The sequence below is a fragment of the Eurypyga helias genome, unplaced genomic scaffold (genome assembly GCF_000690775.1).
Source record: "Eurypyga helias isolate BGI_N326 unplaced genomic scaffold, ASM69077v1 scaffold24200, whole genome shotgun sequence".
NCBI lineage: Eukaryota > Metazoa > Chordata > Aves > Eurypygiformes > Eurypygidae > Eurypyga > Eurypyga helias.
In genome coordinates this window covers 1-17,249 of record NW_010225379.1, presented here as the reverse complement: position 1 = coordinate 17,249, position 17,249 = coordinate 1, and the positions used below count along the sequence as shown (strand labels likewise).

Genomic DNA, 17,249 nt, shown 5'->3' with positions numbered 1-17,249 from the left:
GCAGCAACATACATGATTGCTACCTAAAGCATAAATCAAGTCTCTCTGTTTTGAAGAAATTCCAGCCTAGGAGAGACTGGGGTTTAAAACAAAAGGGATGTTTAAAAGTGCTGACTTCAGAGGGTGTTTCTTTCCCCCCCAGAGAAAGCAGCATGGAAAACTTACACCTAAGCTGGATGTCGATGAGGGCAGCGCAGCAGACGACTGGTCTAAGTAACACACGTTTATTTTTGTGTTGTCAGGACACGGTGATTTCATATACCTTGTGCCCATATGGCACTTCACATGCACAGGGTTTGCAAACCTTTCAATTAGCACTGATAGGATAAAGCAGGCAGTTATTTAAAGTAACCCATACGGCATCCTGCGGTGCACAAATTCTAACTCCCTGCGCTGGACAGGCTGCCTCTCGGGCAATTCAGATGCCAGTACAAACCCCCAAAAGGCTGCAGAGAAACAGTCACGAGATGCCACCAGGGAGATGTTCACAGTCCCAGCGACGGGGCAGAGCCCGTTCCTGACACAGGAACATACACCTGGTGTAGACAGCCCTAGCCTCTCCACACGTTTCCATGTGAAAGTCCCCCTCCTAGATGCTGGAGAACATTACCCAGATCCCTGCTGTCCTTCGAAGCCCAGGAGATGCAGTAGTGCTGCATTAGCTGTTCAAACAGTTCCTTTTCATCTAGGAATTCAAGTCCTTCTATTCTGTAGGAATAAAATAAAAAGGGGATTCAGGCTGGAGTCTCAGTGCAGTTGCAGAGGTACTGTTCTGCACTCCATGGGAGTGGAAACTACGGCCAACACAGCAGTTCCCTCTCTAGCAAACGAGTGCAGGTATCTGTCCACAACGAAGACACTGGCACTACTCCCAGCCACTGCCGTCAACGCAGGAAACAAAGGACCCCACAAGATGTCTTCAACTTCTCATTCCTGGAATTTCACATTCCAGGACTAACCCATGCGACTTCTCACAAATACCAGTGTTGCTCTTCTAACCCTTTTCCTGCACGTACCTTGCTGGATTTAAGCCGACACAACAGTACAGCCTAACGGGAGGACGTTTCTCCTTACCGAAGGATTACAGCCAACAGTGGGAAAGAGCATTTTCTCCAGACAATCACGAGTCCATATTACGTCTGGGAAGAGGGATGGGTAAACCAGTGCAGCTTCTAACAACTCTCCCACACGAGCTCATGACGAAGCACAAACCAAATGGTGCAAACAAGATCTGAAGACTCTTTTATCCCTAAAATGGTTCCTACCTGGGGGTCTTGAAGGAAGACCTTCGAATGTCTCCCGCCAAACAAAACGGAGAACTCTGCCCAAGCTGCGCTCGCTTCGGAGAGTTTAACCTGGCACATTCCTCTCTCACTCTAGATTACTGGGATATCAGTGTTTATTTTCTGTGCTAAGTATGTGGAAGGGCTGCTACTGAGGATCAAAAGAGGCTGAGGGGTAACAGTCCCTAAATACACTCCCAGGTGTGCAAGTGCTGCAGAAGAGCCCTTTTGTAAAGATTTTTATAAATAGAAAGCATTATTTGCCCCATTAATACTGGAGGGCACAGTTCACGTAACCTATTTCTTGGCATTTGGAACAAGTGGAAGTAGCTAAACAGAACTAAAGTAGTCAAAAATGCCGCAAAAAAAGTACAAGCCACATCTCTCCCCAAGTGCCATATGGTACAATCACACAGACACCGTTCCTATTTAAACCACCTGTGATTTTCCCTCTCACCTGTTCAGTTCCACCCTGTGAGAAAGCCCCATCTGTGAGCAGTTATTCTGAACAAGTAACCTGTTCAGCTGATTCAAACCATAGTTAATGAATAACTCACAGCAATTCACACTTCATATTATATACCTAAGAACTCACTTATTCAATTCATCCCTTTTCAGCTCTTCTTTAACACCAAACATCTAAGCAGATCCATGCAGATTGCTGACTGCTATAGCAGCCTTTAGCTCTACTCTGTGCTAAGCTCTGGCTGCAGACCCGCAGTCCAGCTCATGGAGGGTCTGAATGGAGGAGGCGTGCGTCCGTCGAGACGGTCACCCCACGCCGCTGGGCACACCTGCCCTCCCTCTGCTTGCCCAGGACGATAGGTCAGAGCACTGCACTACTGCCCTGCCTTGGCTCGTTACCTAAGCTAGCTGCCAAGAAGGGAGGCTTGTTTCATCACAACTGGCTGTTTTTAACCCACTTGTAGGAAAAAGCAAACGGGTAAGTCATCTTATCTAGGCCTACAAGACCGGAACGAACGCCTGGATGTCACCTCCCCTGGGGGCACAGAAAGCGGCTGCTTCTGAGTGTTTTTAGGACTGCACTCCACCCGTCTAGGGTTGTGGAGGCCACATGTTCACAAGAAACCTCTTAGGTACTGTAAAAACTCAACACAGCATTCCTGTAGCACCTTTTGTCTGCAAATTTCAGTCATGAGATGCTGTACAGCGTACCCAAATAAAATATCCCCAACTGCCAGCCTACTCCTGGCAGCAATAACCCTCGGGACCATTAATGTTGCTCCAAGCATTATCCTTAAGGCTCTGCAGAGCTTCTGACACGCTCTGTCAACCCAGCCAGCATCTGCACGCAGGCTCCTCTCTGTGTTACTAGGGGATCCCACACTACGCACTGACGTGAACTACCTTGGAAATGGCATCTGAAGTTGACTTTTGGCCGTAAGCAAGCTATCAGTAATACCTTTTGACATCAGCCTGTGGCAAAAAGCTGTACACTTTCATCATATCAATGGCATGTGCAGTTTCCCAGCCATTTAACAGCAACCGTTCCCTCTGTAAAATAAACAAGCAGCACAGTTTTCAGAGGACTCGAGATAAAATACCAGAGAACAGTTTTTCCCCCTCTAAGGATTCTGTAGGCCATCTGCTTGACCCGTTCTTTGAGGAGCTCTTGTACACTTCTCTAAGCGTCTGCTGCTCTGCACAGAGAGGACAGCGGGCTAGATGGAGCTGTGCTCTGATCTACTGCCGTTTTTGTACAGCTACCGAAACTAAACGATGCCGAACGACCGTGGCATTGCTAACAGGGAAGAGGTAACATGGATAGGAAAGGGCTTCAGGAGGTAGAAGCTGCCCCACCCCAAACCTGCTTTGCTCACCCCTCTGCACCTTACAGCACACACACAGGCAGAACACAGTTCAGTTGAACATCAAACACGCCCGGAGCTCTGCGCCCCTTTACCTGAGAGTCTAAGGACCTGCAGACTTCCACTCCAGCCAGGTTACACTGTCGTCTCTGCAAGTTCTCAATCATGATCTGTCCAAACCGGTCCGTCATATTCACCTCAGGTAGAGAATGAGACAAAAGTGTTCCCCCTTCCGAAAAGAACGTAATCGCAGTGAAAAGCAGTAACTCGGTTAAACTCCATAAAACGCACAGGAGAACATTCAGTACGTTTCCCATATACACCGTGTCCCGTTTCCCACTGCCACAACCTCCGCAGCTACCTACACCTACAAGCTGAGTGCCAGCTTAACGGTGGCAACGCCACTGCCTCTGCAGACACAGGGACTGGGCACGGAAAACTGCCTCTGATTGCAGTTGTCAGCAACTCGGTTCAGCTCTCCAGCAGTGATTTACAGCTTGGAAGATCCTGCTACTAATTCCTGGAGCCACCTCGTTCCCCTGAGGCAGCATTTCACTTCCAGAGAAGCGGAGTTCATGCTGATGTGGCTTCTGCTCCACTTCATCAAAGAACGCAGAAAAGCAATTATCTGATGTTATACACTCAGATCCGACATTCAGCCTCATTTCTTTTCCATCTGTCTGATCTAATCCAATGTTGTATGGTTTTCTCCACATATGGATTAAGCCTTGGTTCTTTTGGTTCCATACACTCCAGCAATTGCCTTTCAGCACAGCTACGTACTCTCTGTGATGAGCTAGCAGATCTACAAACTAAAACACATCACTAAAGACGTTCAGGAAGGCCGCTGTCCGTGCAAAAGGATATGGCTCCCTCTTGTTTTACAAGCAGAAGTCCCACTTTTGAGTGCAATTACGACAATAACGCAGGTCTAAAAATGTAATTTTTGTTTTACCTGTTCATAATTTATAAACATCGCCACTGGAAAAGTGCTGGCTGCCCACTTTAAGAGATTTGCAGACTGCTGTGGTGTCATGTAAACCAGTACGCACTCCGCTACCAGAAGGGTTGGCAAGCTTTAAAGCAAAAAACAAGAGAACTGTTTCTAGCAAAAGAACAAGAAAAGGCTATAAAGAACTATTAGCAAGCAAGTAATTTCATGTCCCCAAAAATTCTTAAATGAGCTCCCCTTTTGATGAACTAGACATTTAAGACTGAATGAAATCACTGCATCAAGGTGACTGGAACTGGGTTTTCCAGCAGTTCACAGGGGTCCCACAGTCCCAAAACAGAAATATTGGGGAACACTCTGCCCCAAGTCAGCCATACTATGAACACAGAAAGCCTGCAAGTCTTCTTGGAACTGTGACAGCCAAAGTGCACACTAAAATTCATTCTGCAGAAGAATCGTGCCTGATATACACAATTCATGCTCTTTTAGAGATCAGTAAAATTAGGAATAAAACACAGATTGAAAAAATAAATTATTTCTCTTAAAAAAGGTCTGAGATGACTTTTAATTAGACAAATTTGGTCAATATCTGTAAAACCAGCTTCACGCATTAACTAACAAAATGCAATCTATAGTTTGCACGTTGCCTCTTCCCCCTCCATCCACACACCCCTCCCCCCCCCAAACAGGTAACTACATGTGTAATTTCCCGTAGGATTGTGGAGTTTTCTTTTAATTGCCAGATTAAATTGCTAGGAAAAAGAAAAGTCACTAGAAGCAGGAGAAATTCCACAAGGAGCAGCAATGTAGGCAAGCACGGCAAGATTTCAGAAGATGTAAATGGCAATTGGATGCATTCTGCTTACCCATATGCTCTCTCCCACCCAGCCAGATCGCCGCTATTTATAGATCTTCTATTGGAAAGATTTGTCCATCATACACTCGAAAAACGTACATCCTGCCCCCTCCAGAAGCCTAACGCTCCAACAATAAAATCCCAGATACTGGCTTCCGGAGTTAAGTTCTAAAGGACTCTGTGGCAATCGCTTTAGCAAAAGGGCTGGGGAACAATAGTGGGTTTAAGTGGAGGCAACAGAGAACAATCACAGAGGTAAAACTCTGCAATGATTTATCCCTGACAGAATTTCTGGAGAGTAGCTCCCAGAAATCCTGACTCACGCAGCCATTACAACAGGGGTGGAAGATGTTCACTGACCATGTTCTGCCCGTCAGTCAGCGTCAGAACGAAATGCAACTGAGCCAACTCTTCAAAAGGGCAATTTATGACATTTTGATACATCTCTAGTTTAGAGATTTCCCTTGAACGACTTGTGATTCTATTAACTAAACTTCAACCAAATTCAAGCAAGGAGTAACTCCTTCAGAAATCTCTAAGAGAGTTAAATGCATGATGCAGAGAAAGAAAACTCTGATGAGCTCTGAGGCAGAAACAGCTGCTGCTGGAATTCACCCCTTCCAGGGCAAGGGATGGGGGAAAGCGAGAGGGAATTACAGCTGCCTGCCCTGCCCCGAGCACTTTAACTCGTGCAAAAGGATCACACCCCCCAGAATCACGTTCACAGAAAGCCAGACTTGGCTCCCTGCAGCGCTTTAGGAAGAAGCAGCAGGTAGCTCTGTAAGGCTTGATCTTCCCAGGAAGGGCGAGAACGCAGTTTGCAGAACAGGCTATGCAGGGAACAGCCTTGCTGCAGAGCTGGAACTACCAAGCAGTCACGGCAGTGCCAGTCTGCTCGGCTCAGCGAGGCTGCGTGGTGTCTGAACAATTCCTTCTGCTCCAAGGGCTCAGGAAAAGGTAACCATGGAAATAGCATAATGAGGATGCAGATACTGCATGCCCAACCTGACTTCGCTCGCACCAGAACGTTTCCACAAGACCTCATCCAAAAAATATTAAAAGAAAAATATCTTACTATATATCCAGGTTATATTTCTTTAGCTTTTCCTCCAAATCCGATGAGAGCCGGAGATCTGCTCCTACTATGGAATACCGACTGGAGTCTAGGCTGTGAGAATCTGCGAGTTAAAATTTTGAGAGACTAAGGGTTACAAACAAGAGGGATGCTGAAATTATAAATTAAAAAAAAAAAATACACAGGAACATATAACTGAAGTCAAAGTTCGATCTGCTACAGCCAGCAACGAACAGCAAACTCCTCTTAAAACACCCATGTCCCCATACCTGACTGCTGTGGTTTACAGACCCACACATTAGCATCAGACTCTGCCAAGCCTAGTCTTTCACTCTGCAGCCACTCTAATGCAGATAGGTGATCCCATCCGTTACCATGGCTTCCAGGATTGCAGAGAGAAGAAAAATGTGAAGATTAAAGGCAGGACTTTTGTAGTCTTTTTAAATGACCCAAAGTACGTGTATAAGGCAGGCAATACGGATGAAAAAGGTACACCAATTTCTGAAAAACTAAGTTGTGTAACAATGTTCCAAGTACTAACAACAGATACCCATAGTTACATAATATATATGGGTATCAGATAAGGGGGGGTGGGGGTGGCAAAAGGAGTTCTTGTTTAGCCTTTACATATGACCTAGCAATGGTATTTAAGCGTGGAGTGGAATTAGAAAAGATATTCTGAGACACCAGTATTCACCCTGGGAAAGAACAGGCAGGAAGCTCCTGTAAATGAGTTCCAACACCAAGGAGGAGCTAGCAGTGAAGTCAAAAGCCACCCTGCCACACCAGCAGAAGCGTGAGGAACCAGCAGCAACACAAGCAGCTCGCTGTCAGCGATTCCGACAACCAGTTGCAATCAATTCGACTGGATGAGCCCAGCCCCCCACAAAAGCTTTACAAAGGCCGTGTCAACCCCACTTCAAGATGTGACGTGCTGCGGGAACGTATCGGACTGCTCCTTAGCTTGGCTGGAACAAAGTCATGAGGACACGACAGCACATTATTTTCCCCTCTTAGCAGAGGAGTGTGACAGAGCAAGCAGTTAAGTAAGCTAACCAGGGAAAACCCCAGAGTGAGAGTTTAAAGGGGTCTTGTAAGGCCAGTCAATATCCCCCTGCAGTGGCTGGCTGCGGCACAGCTCCCTCTGGGGTCCTGCAAATGGGAACACGGGAGCAGATGTCAAGAGCCAGGGGAAAGAGAGAGAGGAGCCAAGTGGCTGAAGAGGCAGGTTTCAACAAGGTTGAAAGGGCTTTCCATTTCAGGAGAGGGGAAAGAAAAAAAAAAAAGGCAATTTATTAAATTGAGCAGTGCTTCAAACATTCTGAAGAGGTACCTCCCTTCAGTTCCCAAGTGACCAACTGTTCAGAAGTGGCACTAGCACATGCCAAGAGCCATCTTCCCAGCACCACTTCTGAACAGCTACAGAAACCAGAACAGTTCATGCAGAGTTACAGGGGAAAAGAGAAAGATTAAGAAGAAGTTGTGTGGCAAGTGATTCAACGTTTTGAGTCAAGGCTTTTTTCCATGTGCATGTTCTGTAATAGCTTCACTGCTTCCCACACCCTTCTATTTAAGATATTATATCAAGGCCATGATAATGGCATCAAAAAAAGCCACACAAAACCCCCACCACACACAGGAAAGTATTTATGCAGGGATTGCTCTGCTGTCCAGAGACACAGCACAGTCGGCGTCCGTCAGCACAACCAGCGTGAACTTAATGCAATCTTCTTGTCCAGTTGCAGGGACTTGGACATACCCCTACATTAATAACAACCAGAAACAAACTAAACCCAATTTTAAGCGATCTGGTACTGGAAGCAGTACAAACACCTCACCAGAGGTGAGAATAAATGCTCAACACCATGTTGATTCAAGGTTTCTACCACTGAAGAGCAGGGAAGAGCAAAACCTCTCAACCCTTACGTTAGAAAACTGCTCTTCACAAGGGTCCAAACTTCAGCACAATTACAAACGTTGGTTTTAATAAGCTTGTACCTGTATGAACAAACCCCATCGTTTCTATTATGCTTCGATGTGGTGGGAGAGGGGATGGCCAAAGGAAGCAACCTGGGCGACCCTCAGTGCAGCCCAGCACGGCCGGTTGGGAGATTTGGGTTGTGCACAAGTGAAAATAAAGAGCCATGTAGCCACAGCCTGGTTATTCCAAGTTATCTACTGGAAAAAACCCAAACACCAAACGAGAACAGGTTTTTTCAAGTGTGATTTGGCTCAGTGGAAGTGTTTTTAAGACTTAAAGCCAGTACTTAATGCCTTAACACAGGACTCCTTGCAGCAGAAACTTTTAAAAGGCCAAGAAAGCTGCCGAGGAACGGATTGTCTTCCTCTCTTCAGAAGCCTTTTATTCCAAATGCAATCACTTGACTCCCAGTTCCAGTATCCAGGCTGCTTGGTTCTCCTCCTTTAGTCCATTCCAACAGAATGTGCTTGTTCCTCCACACATTTTCCTGCCAACTTCCCAAGACTCTGTGCTGACGGCTGCTGGCAAACACAACCACAGACAGCACCAAGGCAGAGGCGCGCTTGCACCGCACCAAGCTGACAATTGCTAAAAATCGGACATTTTAAACATATCCGAGAGTACCTCATTAGGCATCTCCATAATTCATATATTTCAACATCTACAAAATTTATACTAGTCAATTTTAAAATGCAAAAAGAGAGGCAAAAGGAAAAAAAGGCAAGAGCAAGAGTTCAAGCTGAGCCTCTTCCAAACTTCCTTCTAAGATTTTCTGCTTGCTTCCACCTTTGGCCCATACATGGCATTAAAAAATCCTTTTATATACCAGTCAAAGGGACAAAGAGATCATACTTAACTAGGCAAACAGCTTCAAAATTTTAAAATCAGGCTGACAACTGCTCCAGCACCTCACGCTCAGCCAGCAGACACTCACTGAATGGCTGACAGTAGCTGGAATTGCCACTGTTCCCAGCCTGGAGGCTGAAAGTCAAAGCATGGCCATAAATACCCAGAAAATAATGTGCTGCTAGGTCACGGTCTGGCACCAACCCCTGCTTTATTGCAGAGTTTGATGCTCTAAGTATGAAAATTTGCAAACAGGCTGCCACCCTGACTGAGCAGCGTTGGTGCAAATGTGTTTTACAATACCTGCCTGTCTGCAGAGCAGGTGATGAAGGAAAAGCAAGTTTCAGCTTGGTAGCACAGCCACCTGGTCTCCATTCATTTCTTCTTAGGAACAAGAAGTTTCTTAACCGAACCAATTCTTCAGTGTTAAAACAAACTACTTTTGTTTCCTTACTGTAATCTCCCTCTTCCAAAGGTGCCTGCCACAGCGACCTCCCCGCAGACGAGAGCCCTGCATGCTCCACACGTCTCTGCCACTCCCAGGAGCACTACCGCCTTCCCCGGGGCCAGGCTGGAGAACACCCACCCTGCACTAACACACAAGTCAGTGGCAGTTTCCAACTACACAGGGCCACCTTGTCATGACTTGGGCCAGCTGTCCTAATGCTGGCATACCCCGCAACATTTGGTGGCTTAATCCATTGAAAATCCCATATTCCAAGCACTAATTCCCATCCAGAGGCCAGTATGTCATGTTGGTTTTAGCAAAGTGGTTTGGTCATGAGGCCAGGCTGGATGAGGCTTGGAGAAACCTGGTCTAGTGGAAGGTGTCCCTGCCCATGGCAGGGGGTGGGACTGGGGGGGCTTTAAGCTCCCTTCCCACCCAAACCATTCTATAGGAATTCAAGAGTTTTCTTTCCTTACTCTCTTCTCAGATTAGTGAAACAATTTCCTGGAGTTTTTCCAAGAGAGAGCATGCTGGACACTACTGACTCAAACCGATTTCATTAGGATTTTCATCCTAAGGTCTCTCCGGCAGCTGTAGGAACAACCAGCCCGTACAACCTACTCTGCAGGCTCACAGCCATGAGACAGTATTGCTCTCACTCAGGTTGTTTATTAACAACATCAGAACAGGGCACAGGTCAAAACAAAGAAATTTTGTCTTGCAAGCAGAGGACCATCCCCAGCACAAGGCATGCAAGGCACCAAGGCAGCGACACCCCTGAGGTCTGTGCCGGGTCACGACTACGTCTAGAAATGTAGGGGAAAAGGAAGTTAAAATAACCACCCTCCAAAGGGGGACTAGACAGGGACAGCAAGTGTGCGAGTAGCACCGAAAAGGAACAGCTCACTGGAGTTCAATTTGTGCATCATAAATCACACAGCACCGCTGAACTTTGAAAACCATTTACCCTGATACTGTCACGCAAAGGCAAATCACTGCCCAAATACCCTGCCTTCCCTGGAGATGTACCACTCCCTAGGAAACGCAAAGCTGTTTGATGACAAGTGTCATCTTGCTGCATTCAAGGGCAGAGGCCACAAGCATCTGCCCTTCAACTGCAAGCCATGCTGTCATTGTTTTGCTGAAGGGCAAGAGGAAAGCAGATGTTGCCCTAGAACGAAGACAGTTGTCTGGTAGCACTAGCTCCGTGAAATGAAAACATTTAGTGGGAGGAGAAAAGCAGTAAGGACAAGAGTCAAGTCTAATGATTCCACAACCACCCAAAAATCAAATTCCAAAGCATCTAAACAAATCGTTCCTGATATACATGAACCAGCAGGCTGGAACTGATTTGGGGGAAGGGGAGACAGGACATCAACATCCTTCCCCAAGATCCTAAACTCCTGAAATTCCAAAGCATCTAAACAAATCATTCCTGATACACATGAGCCAGCAGGCTGGAACTGATTTGAGGGAAGGGAAGACAGGACAACATCCTTCCCCAAGATCCTGAACTCCTGGTCCTCTACCCTGAAAACCACAAAAATGAGTAATATTTCACTGCCTCAAATGCTGCCTCATTGTGCCCCACTACAACCCCTGCGACAGGCGTGTTCCCAGAGCGTGAGTCTAACAGCTACATCAGGTCAGGCCAAAGGTCCCCCAGGATGGCATCCTGCCTCCCACAGATGCCAAGGGCAGCTACCTAGGGCAAAGAGAGGGCAAATACATATGACTAATACTGGCATTTATGTTGGTTTCTATCTTTTTTCTAGGAAACCTTAAATGTGATTTGGATTTCCGCATCATTACCGAGGCAATGTTTTCATGCATCTATTTATTCTAACACCCAGATCCTACAGGCAGGCAGCAACAATCAGCCAGCCTAATCATTTACATGTGAGGCACAAGCTACTTTTTCCACCCCTGTGCATCACTTTATGTTAATCCGTATCGAATTTATCACCAAGTCACTAATTTCACAAGATTCTTCCACAGTTCTTTACCACTCCAGAGAGGCTGGACTTGCCAACAAGCTGCCACTTACTAGTCAGTCTATTTTCCCAATCATTTCTTAGTGTTGAACAACAACATATCCTTAAGCACAGATCTCCATCTCCCTCCACAACGAGAATTAAGAACATATGCCTACCCTCCATCCCCAGCTCTTCATCCATATGAGAACCATTCCTTCCCCCGACAACCGCCGTGCAGCTTCTTTGGCAAGGAACACTGTCAAAACACACTTTTTAAACTCAAGCACTGTATTAATTCTATGTCTTTTTCCAACCAACCTGTTGAAACCTCCAGAGAGCTCCAACAGGTTGTTTGTCAGGCTCACCTTACCACGCTGACTCTTCCTCACCACATTCTATTACTCCTGTGTTCCACTACGTCTCTGTCAGAGGCCCTGCTGCCCTGTAGTTCCCTGGAGCCCATTTGAGCCCACAGCTGCCACCTTCCAGTTCTCAGGTACTAAGATTTAAAATGAGAGGGTATAACCAGTTAGTAGCCAAGCGAATTCATCGTCAAGTTCCTTTAGAACTGTAAGAAATCTCCATTCATCTGACAGTTGGATTTGTCTGCTCAGTCCACAGCCTCTTCTGGTGGCACTTCCACACGAAGCAGTTCCATTAATACGTCCTTAAATGAGAGTTCCCACACAGATTTCACACAAACTGACCAGCGTTTATCAAGCCCCAGCTCAAACTGGGATTCCACAAGAGACTTCCACCGTCTCCAAATATCTGGGCATTATGGTACATCCCAAAGATCTCAGTGTGGCAGAGCCGACATCAGCCGGGTTACAGTAAACTGGCTACTCAAACCCAGCACTGAGAAAGAACAAGAGAAACAACTGTAGAGAAATAATCCAATACGTTCAAACAGTGATATATTAATTGCTGCTGACTGCTGCGACTTGCTAATTAGCAGCTTTTGATTACAATACACCACTGCAACTTGATAACTTTGCAGTTGTTTTGCCATACAAGACGTATCTACAGCTGCTCAGTAACACAAATACTATCAAACCCTTTGATCGACCTGGTATTAACGCCTTTCTAACAGTGCCTACGCAGCACTCCCACTGCGTGTGAGAGATGTTGTAAGAAGGTCTCCTGGCTCAAACACAGTGGTACTTGGGAGCCCTTTTGCTGAGACGGAGCACTGGGCTTCCATCTTTTGAGACCTAAACGTACAACGGAGAATTCTGCCCTTCAAATAACTTACCGACCTTTTAGTTGTCAAGACCCTCTAAAATGCAGCAATAAATGTGCATAAAGATGCACAACCGGGTCAGCGTGTGGCAGTACTGACCTAGGTTGAGGCACTGAACACCCTCGGGGCGATGCGCCTACACCTTGTCGCTGGCAGCAGAGCACACCTCCTCCCTCCTTATACTCTTCCTCACTCTTTGGAGGACCCTTTCAAGCCCTCCAGATCCTCAGCTAGAACTGTGCTTATTGAAAGGGCCTATAGATGTAATCACATCAGGGAACGCAAACGCTGCTAGCTCTGCTTTAGGGTCACATCTGCTAACACATCCAGTCGGTATTGTAGGTGCAGATAATTCCTGTTCCTCCTAAAGGGTCCAAAACAGCTACTGTTTTGCAATATCTGCTATTTGAGCACTGAAAGCATTAGTTAACAGAACCAGGGGTTTTTCCACGAGAGGTTTTCCAATTACAATCCCGACACAACATGATGAAGCTATGAGCCAAGACAGTACAACAACATGCCACCCCCTGAACCTCACACCCCCTTCATACTAAGATGTTAACACATGCCACTGGCTCCTGAGAACGGACTTTGCTGGCCGTGGGTCCCTGTGAACACTCCACTAAGCGTGAAGACTGGTGCTCTTAATGGGACAGAAAGAAGAGGAAAACACTCATAGCTGTTTTCATCCAGATTACGCGACTGTCGGCAGCATTTTTCATGTTGTAACAGAGAACATAACTTAAGCTCCATATGAAAGAAAAAGAAAAAACCCCAACAACTTTCTGGCAGAATAAAACCACTTCAAGAGAAAACGTTCCTAGCATGACACAGAACAAATGGGCAGGAGGCTGTAAGGGAAGAAAAAAAACCCCTCTATTCCCTCCCAGTTCTCTGTCCAAACAGCGTTTCAAACGCTAAAAGCCTGCCCACATAGCAGAACAAAACGATCAGAAAAGTTTCAAAAGTGCTGCAGTACATCGCTGACTTATTTTTAAGATGACTCACCTATTAGAAGAGAGTCCCCTGAATGGGATTCCATAATTGGTTTTGACAGGGGAGGTTTTGATCTGTGGGAAGAAGGAAGAAGCATCTCTGAGCAGTTAAGCTTGTTTAAGTGTGCTTACTTTTTTTTCCCCTTAACATACATATCTGTATCTATATGTGCGTGTGTTAGAAACAGAAGAGAATCCCTCTGCCCTCTACTGGAAACGAAAATGTTTGCAAGTTAGACTTAGTACGGAGTTGCAGTTGAGTTTGATACCAAATGACTCAAGTTTGGAGCTAATCTTTCAAGAGAAATCCAGACACTGTCTTCAAGTATCCTCCATGGGCCTTCACGTATACACTCAAGCAGAAAATTCACGTACAGTACCAGCCACTCTGCCCTCTGACTGGACATGCCAGGCTGGGAATTTATCACTGTCTGTAGTAGTAGGAGAGGCCTTAATCGCCTCCAATCATGGTGAGGCCTCCCCTGCCCATTATATTTTACAGAAGTAAGAACAAAGCCTGCTTGCCTCCCTAAAGCGCCCACATACCAAGCTCTCCAGGTTGGAACAGGGGCTGCACAATGTCTGACTTGCACAATGAAACCTGGATTCCGAATCCTAGAGCGTGAAGAGTTGCTCAGAGTCTGAGGTGAAATAACGCCGCTCGCAATGCAGGACGTTTTGGAATCACGTTCTGTTTCATGCAGCTAAATGTAAGCATTATACTCACTTGATGTGGTGTATTTTTCTTGCAACTATCATTGGAAAATCCACTTCAAAATATTTTCTAGGGAGAAGATTTTCATCCTGAGAATTGGAGTAAGAGTCTAGAATTAGGGACATCCAAGTTGCACACAACAAGATATAACCTTAAGTCCTAAACAGTTTCGGTTTAGTTTACACTGGCATTTGTACAGTAGTGGAACTTCATGTCCCTCAGCTTAAAAAATCACAGCAGAGAACAAGAACCGCTGAGACGTTAGAATGTCCTCTAAGCATTAAGGATTCAACACCTGACGTAACGCAGCAACCCTGGACACTACGTCACCAATGCGCATACTCCAACAAGGCAGTGCCAGATCTAGAAGAGCACGGCAACAGGAGACTGGAATGACATTTACCATACATTCTCAGTATATCCTTCTAAGAAAGGAATCAGCAACATTGTGCACAGGTTTACACAGAAAGCAACCACACGGCCCAGCCTGTCCTCCGACCGACAGCCAGAACACAGGCGCATCAGTACTCCCTCTACTACAAAAAAGGAGAACACCTCTTAATTTCCCGTTGTCACCATGACGCCCTGACAGATAAGCCGTACCAAGCTTCTCCCTATGCAGCAATCCTTTTGTGATGGATACGTACCCGTAGTCCTAGCTTGTCAACCTCATGGATTTCTGAGGAGCAGACTGAATCAGTAGTGAGAAGACCGAAGCGCTTGGTTAACTGTAACCCATCTCCCATATATCAATTATATCACACTTGCTCTTTACACGAGAAAGAATTGGGATTACAGGCCTCACTTCAGCTTTTAAAATCACTGTTACAGGAGAGTTAATAAAAATGTGCTTTGACATAGTTTTCACAGGAATGCAGGTGAGAAAAAAGCTTCGCATCTCAGAGTAAAATCACTGGTTTTTCCCTTCTGCAGACAGAAATATACTGAATTGTAATCAAGCAAAAAGTGCCTGGCCTCCTTGGGCTTTCTTCCAGAACCCAAATTCACCAGTGTAAATGCTAATGAGAAGACAAGCTGACTTAGAGGCGTGTTCAATCAGAATGATACTATCACACATCATATCTGAATTTCTGTGAATCACACATGTGCATACAGACATACACATTTACATATATAAATAATTCAGAAAGATGTAAACAGAGCCTGTGAAATCCTCTACTCTGGTACCTTATTCCTGGTTTAATAAAGGATAAAAAGAGTGAAAACTTAAGGCTTAAAGAGGAGAGCAAAATGTGGGGTTCGAGCTCTGTTCCTGAAAGTCCACAAGTGGTCAGCTTCGTGCCACAGGCTTTTGGATAAAACGCAGTGAAACCCACAGCCCCTCCTGTGCGCTGAGGTTTACAGGCTCCTACACTGACTCAGAACAAGTGGGGGGCTGAAGCAGCACAGCCGGGGCAGGCTGCTGCAGCACCCAGCCTCACTGCACACCTCCACGCTGTACTAGGGAGCGCAGCACCGACAAGCCCTCGCTGAAGAGCGCTTCAAACGTCCACACAAATCCTCAGCGGCATCCGCGTTCGTTACTCTCGGCTCTCGTTACCTTTAATCTCCAGAACAGGGTATCCATGCCAGCACCAAGATTAACAATTTGACAGTTGCATTCTGTCTTCTTCAGGAAAGCTTTAATCAGATAACTGACTCCATGAACACGAGCATAATAGCCTGTTAACAGATTTTTTTAAAAGTTTGGGTTTAATGATTATTTTCACATAATACTTGATGTTTAACTGTCATTAAGATTTTTAGGCAGTCTGTTTAAAAAAAAATGGTGTTTCTTAGGAAGAACAATGCACTCTATTTAAGATATGTAAGGGATCTTTGTTTATTTGGGGTTGGTTTGTTTGTTCTTTAATTAATCACAAAATCTCATGCACTGATAAAACAGGATTCCTTAAACAGAATTATTATTGAGGAATAAACCTGGCTCATTCTTTTACGTATTTCCCACAGTACCCAGAGGTTCTCGCAGGTGCTCTTCAAGGACAGCTAACAACACATTCGCACTCCACCCCAGTCCACAGGCCAACTTGCCTCTATTGATTTCAGGTGCTTTTCTCTCTTTGGCTTGTCTCACAAAATACTGGATGTAAGGGTCCTTCCAGTAGCCAACGCTTACAGCAAACCTGTCGAGCAGAGGGAAAAAAAAGAAGTGAATGATGAAATAAGGCCACCAAGATTTACTCTAAAAGATACACAGGCTGTAAAGGTTATTCTGACCTGTGTGTGTACGTGCAGACAAGGTTTAAAAACCCTTCTGAATGCACAGAACTGCTTCAATGAAGAAGTTATGGAAAGTCTAGTAAAAAATGTTGGCTCTTGCCAGATTAAACAGCATATTTTTAATGGTCTCTGCACTACCTGATGAACTTCTACAAGTGAAGAGCCAAATCTCAAGTATTTCCTCCTTGAGGACACAGCGGAGCAACTGCCTGTGCAAAGCTCCTCAGAGTACACACAAAGCACACCTTACTCCCCACATCACTACGAGCTGTTTGCACTTATTCCAGAGCTGCTACGTGTCACTCAAACGCCAACAACGGTGCTATTCTATTCTAGTAGAACTTACCGGAGTTTTACAACTGATTTGAAATGGTAAACTCTCAAAAACAAACCAAACCACCCAACAGTTTACTGCTACACAAAGGACAGAACAAAAAGGCAGCAACCGCAGAAGTTAAATTCATGCCCGTGAACAACGGAGCAACAAAACTCATCGCCCGCCCATCTCCAGAAGAGATGAAGTAAAGAATCATGAAAAAAGACCAGGTGTTTTTCTCCTGAGACATCACACACCACTGAAATTTCAAATCCCCACTGTAAGTATAATTCTAACTATCGCTGTATGCTGTTTTATAAACAGCTCCAAGTAGAAAACTGGCAGGGAAGTTTACGACAAACCTGAGGGCTGAAGCTGTCGGTAGGAGTCAAAAGCACCTTCAGAGCGAACACTCGCCCCTTCAACGGGCAACTCTGACCTTGTTTTGAGGTTTATTCTCCCACATACAGATCAGCTTGTTATACAGCTACTC

General features: G+C 45.6%; 1 protein-coding gene across 1 annotated transcript; it reads right to left on the bottom strand.

Moving 5' to 3' along the window:
• Positions 1 to 610: 610 nt before the first annotated feature.
• Positions 611 to 16,353, bottom strand: LCMT1 (leucine carboxyl methyltransferase 1; the record flags this gene model as incomplete). Its single annotated transcript, XM_010149346.1, has 9 exons — positions 16,252 to 16,353; positions 15,761 to 15,882; positions 14,212 to 14,288; positions 13,498 to 13,559; positions 5,996 to 6,098; positions 4,068 to 4,188; positions 3,208 to 3,309; positions 2,707 to 2,798; positions 611 to 708 (listed from the first exon to the last, which is right to left on the bottom strand). Coding segments are annotated over exons 2-9 (682 nt in total), but the record flags the coding sequence as incomplete, so codon positions are not given.
• Between the last annotated feature and the right edge of the window lie 896 nt (positions 16,354 to 17,249).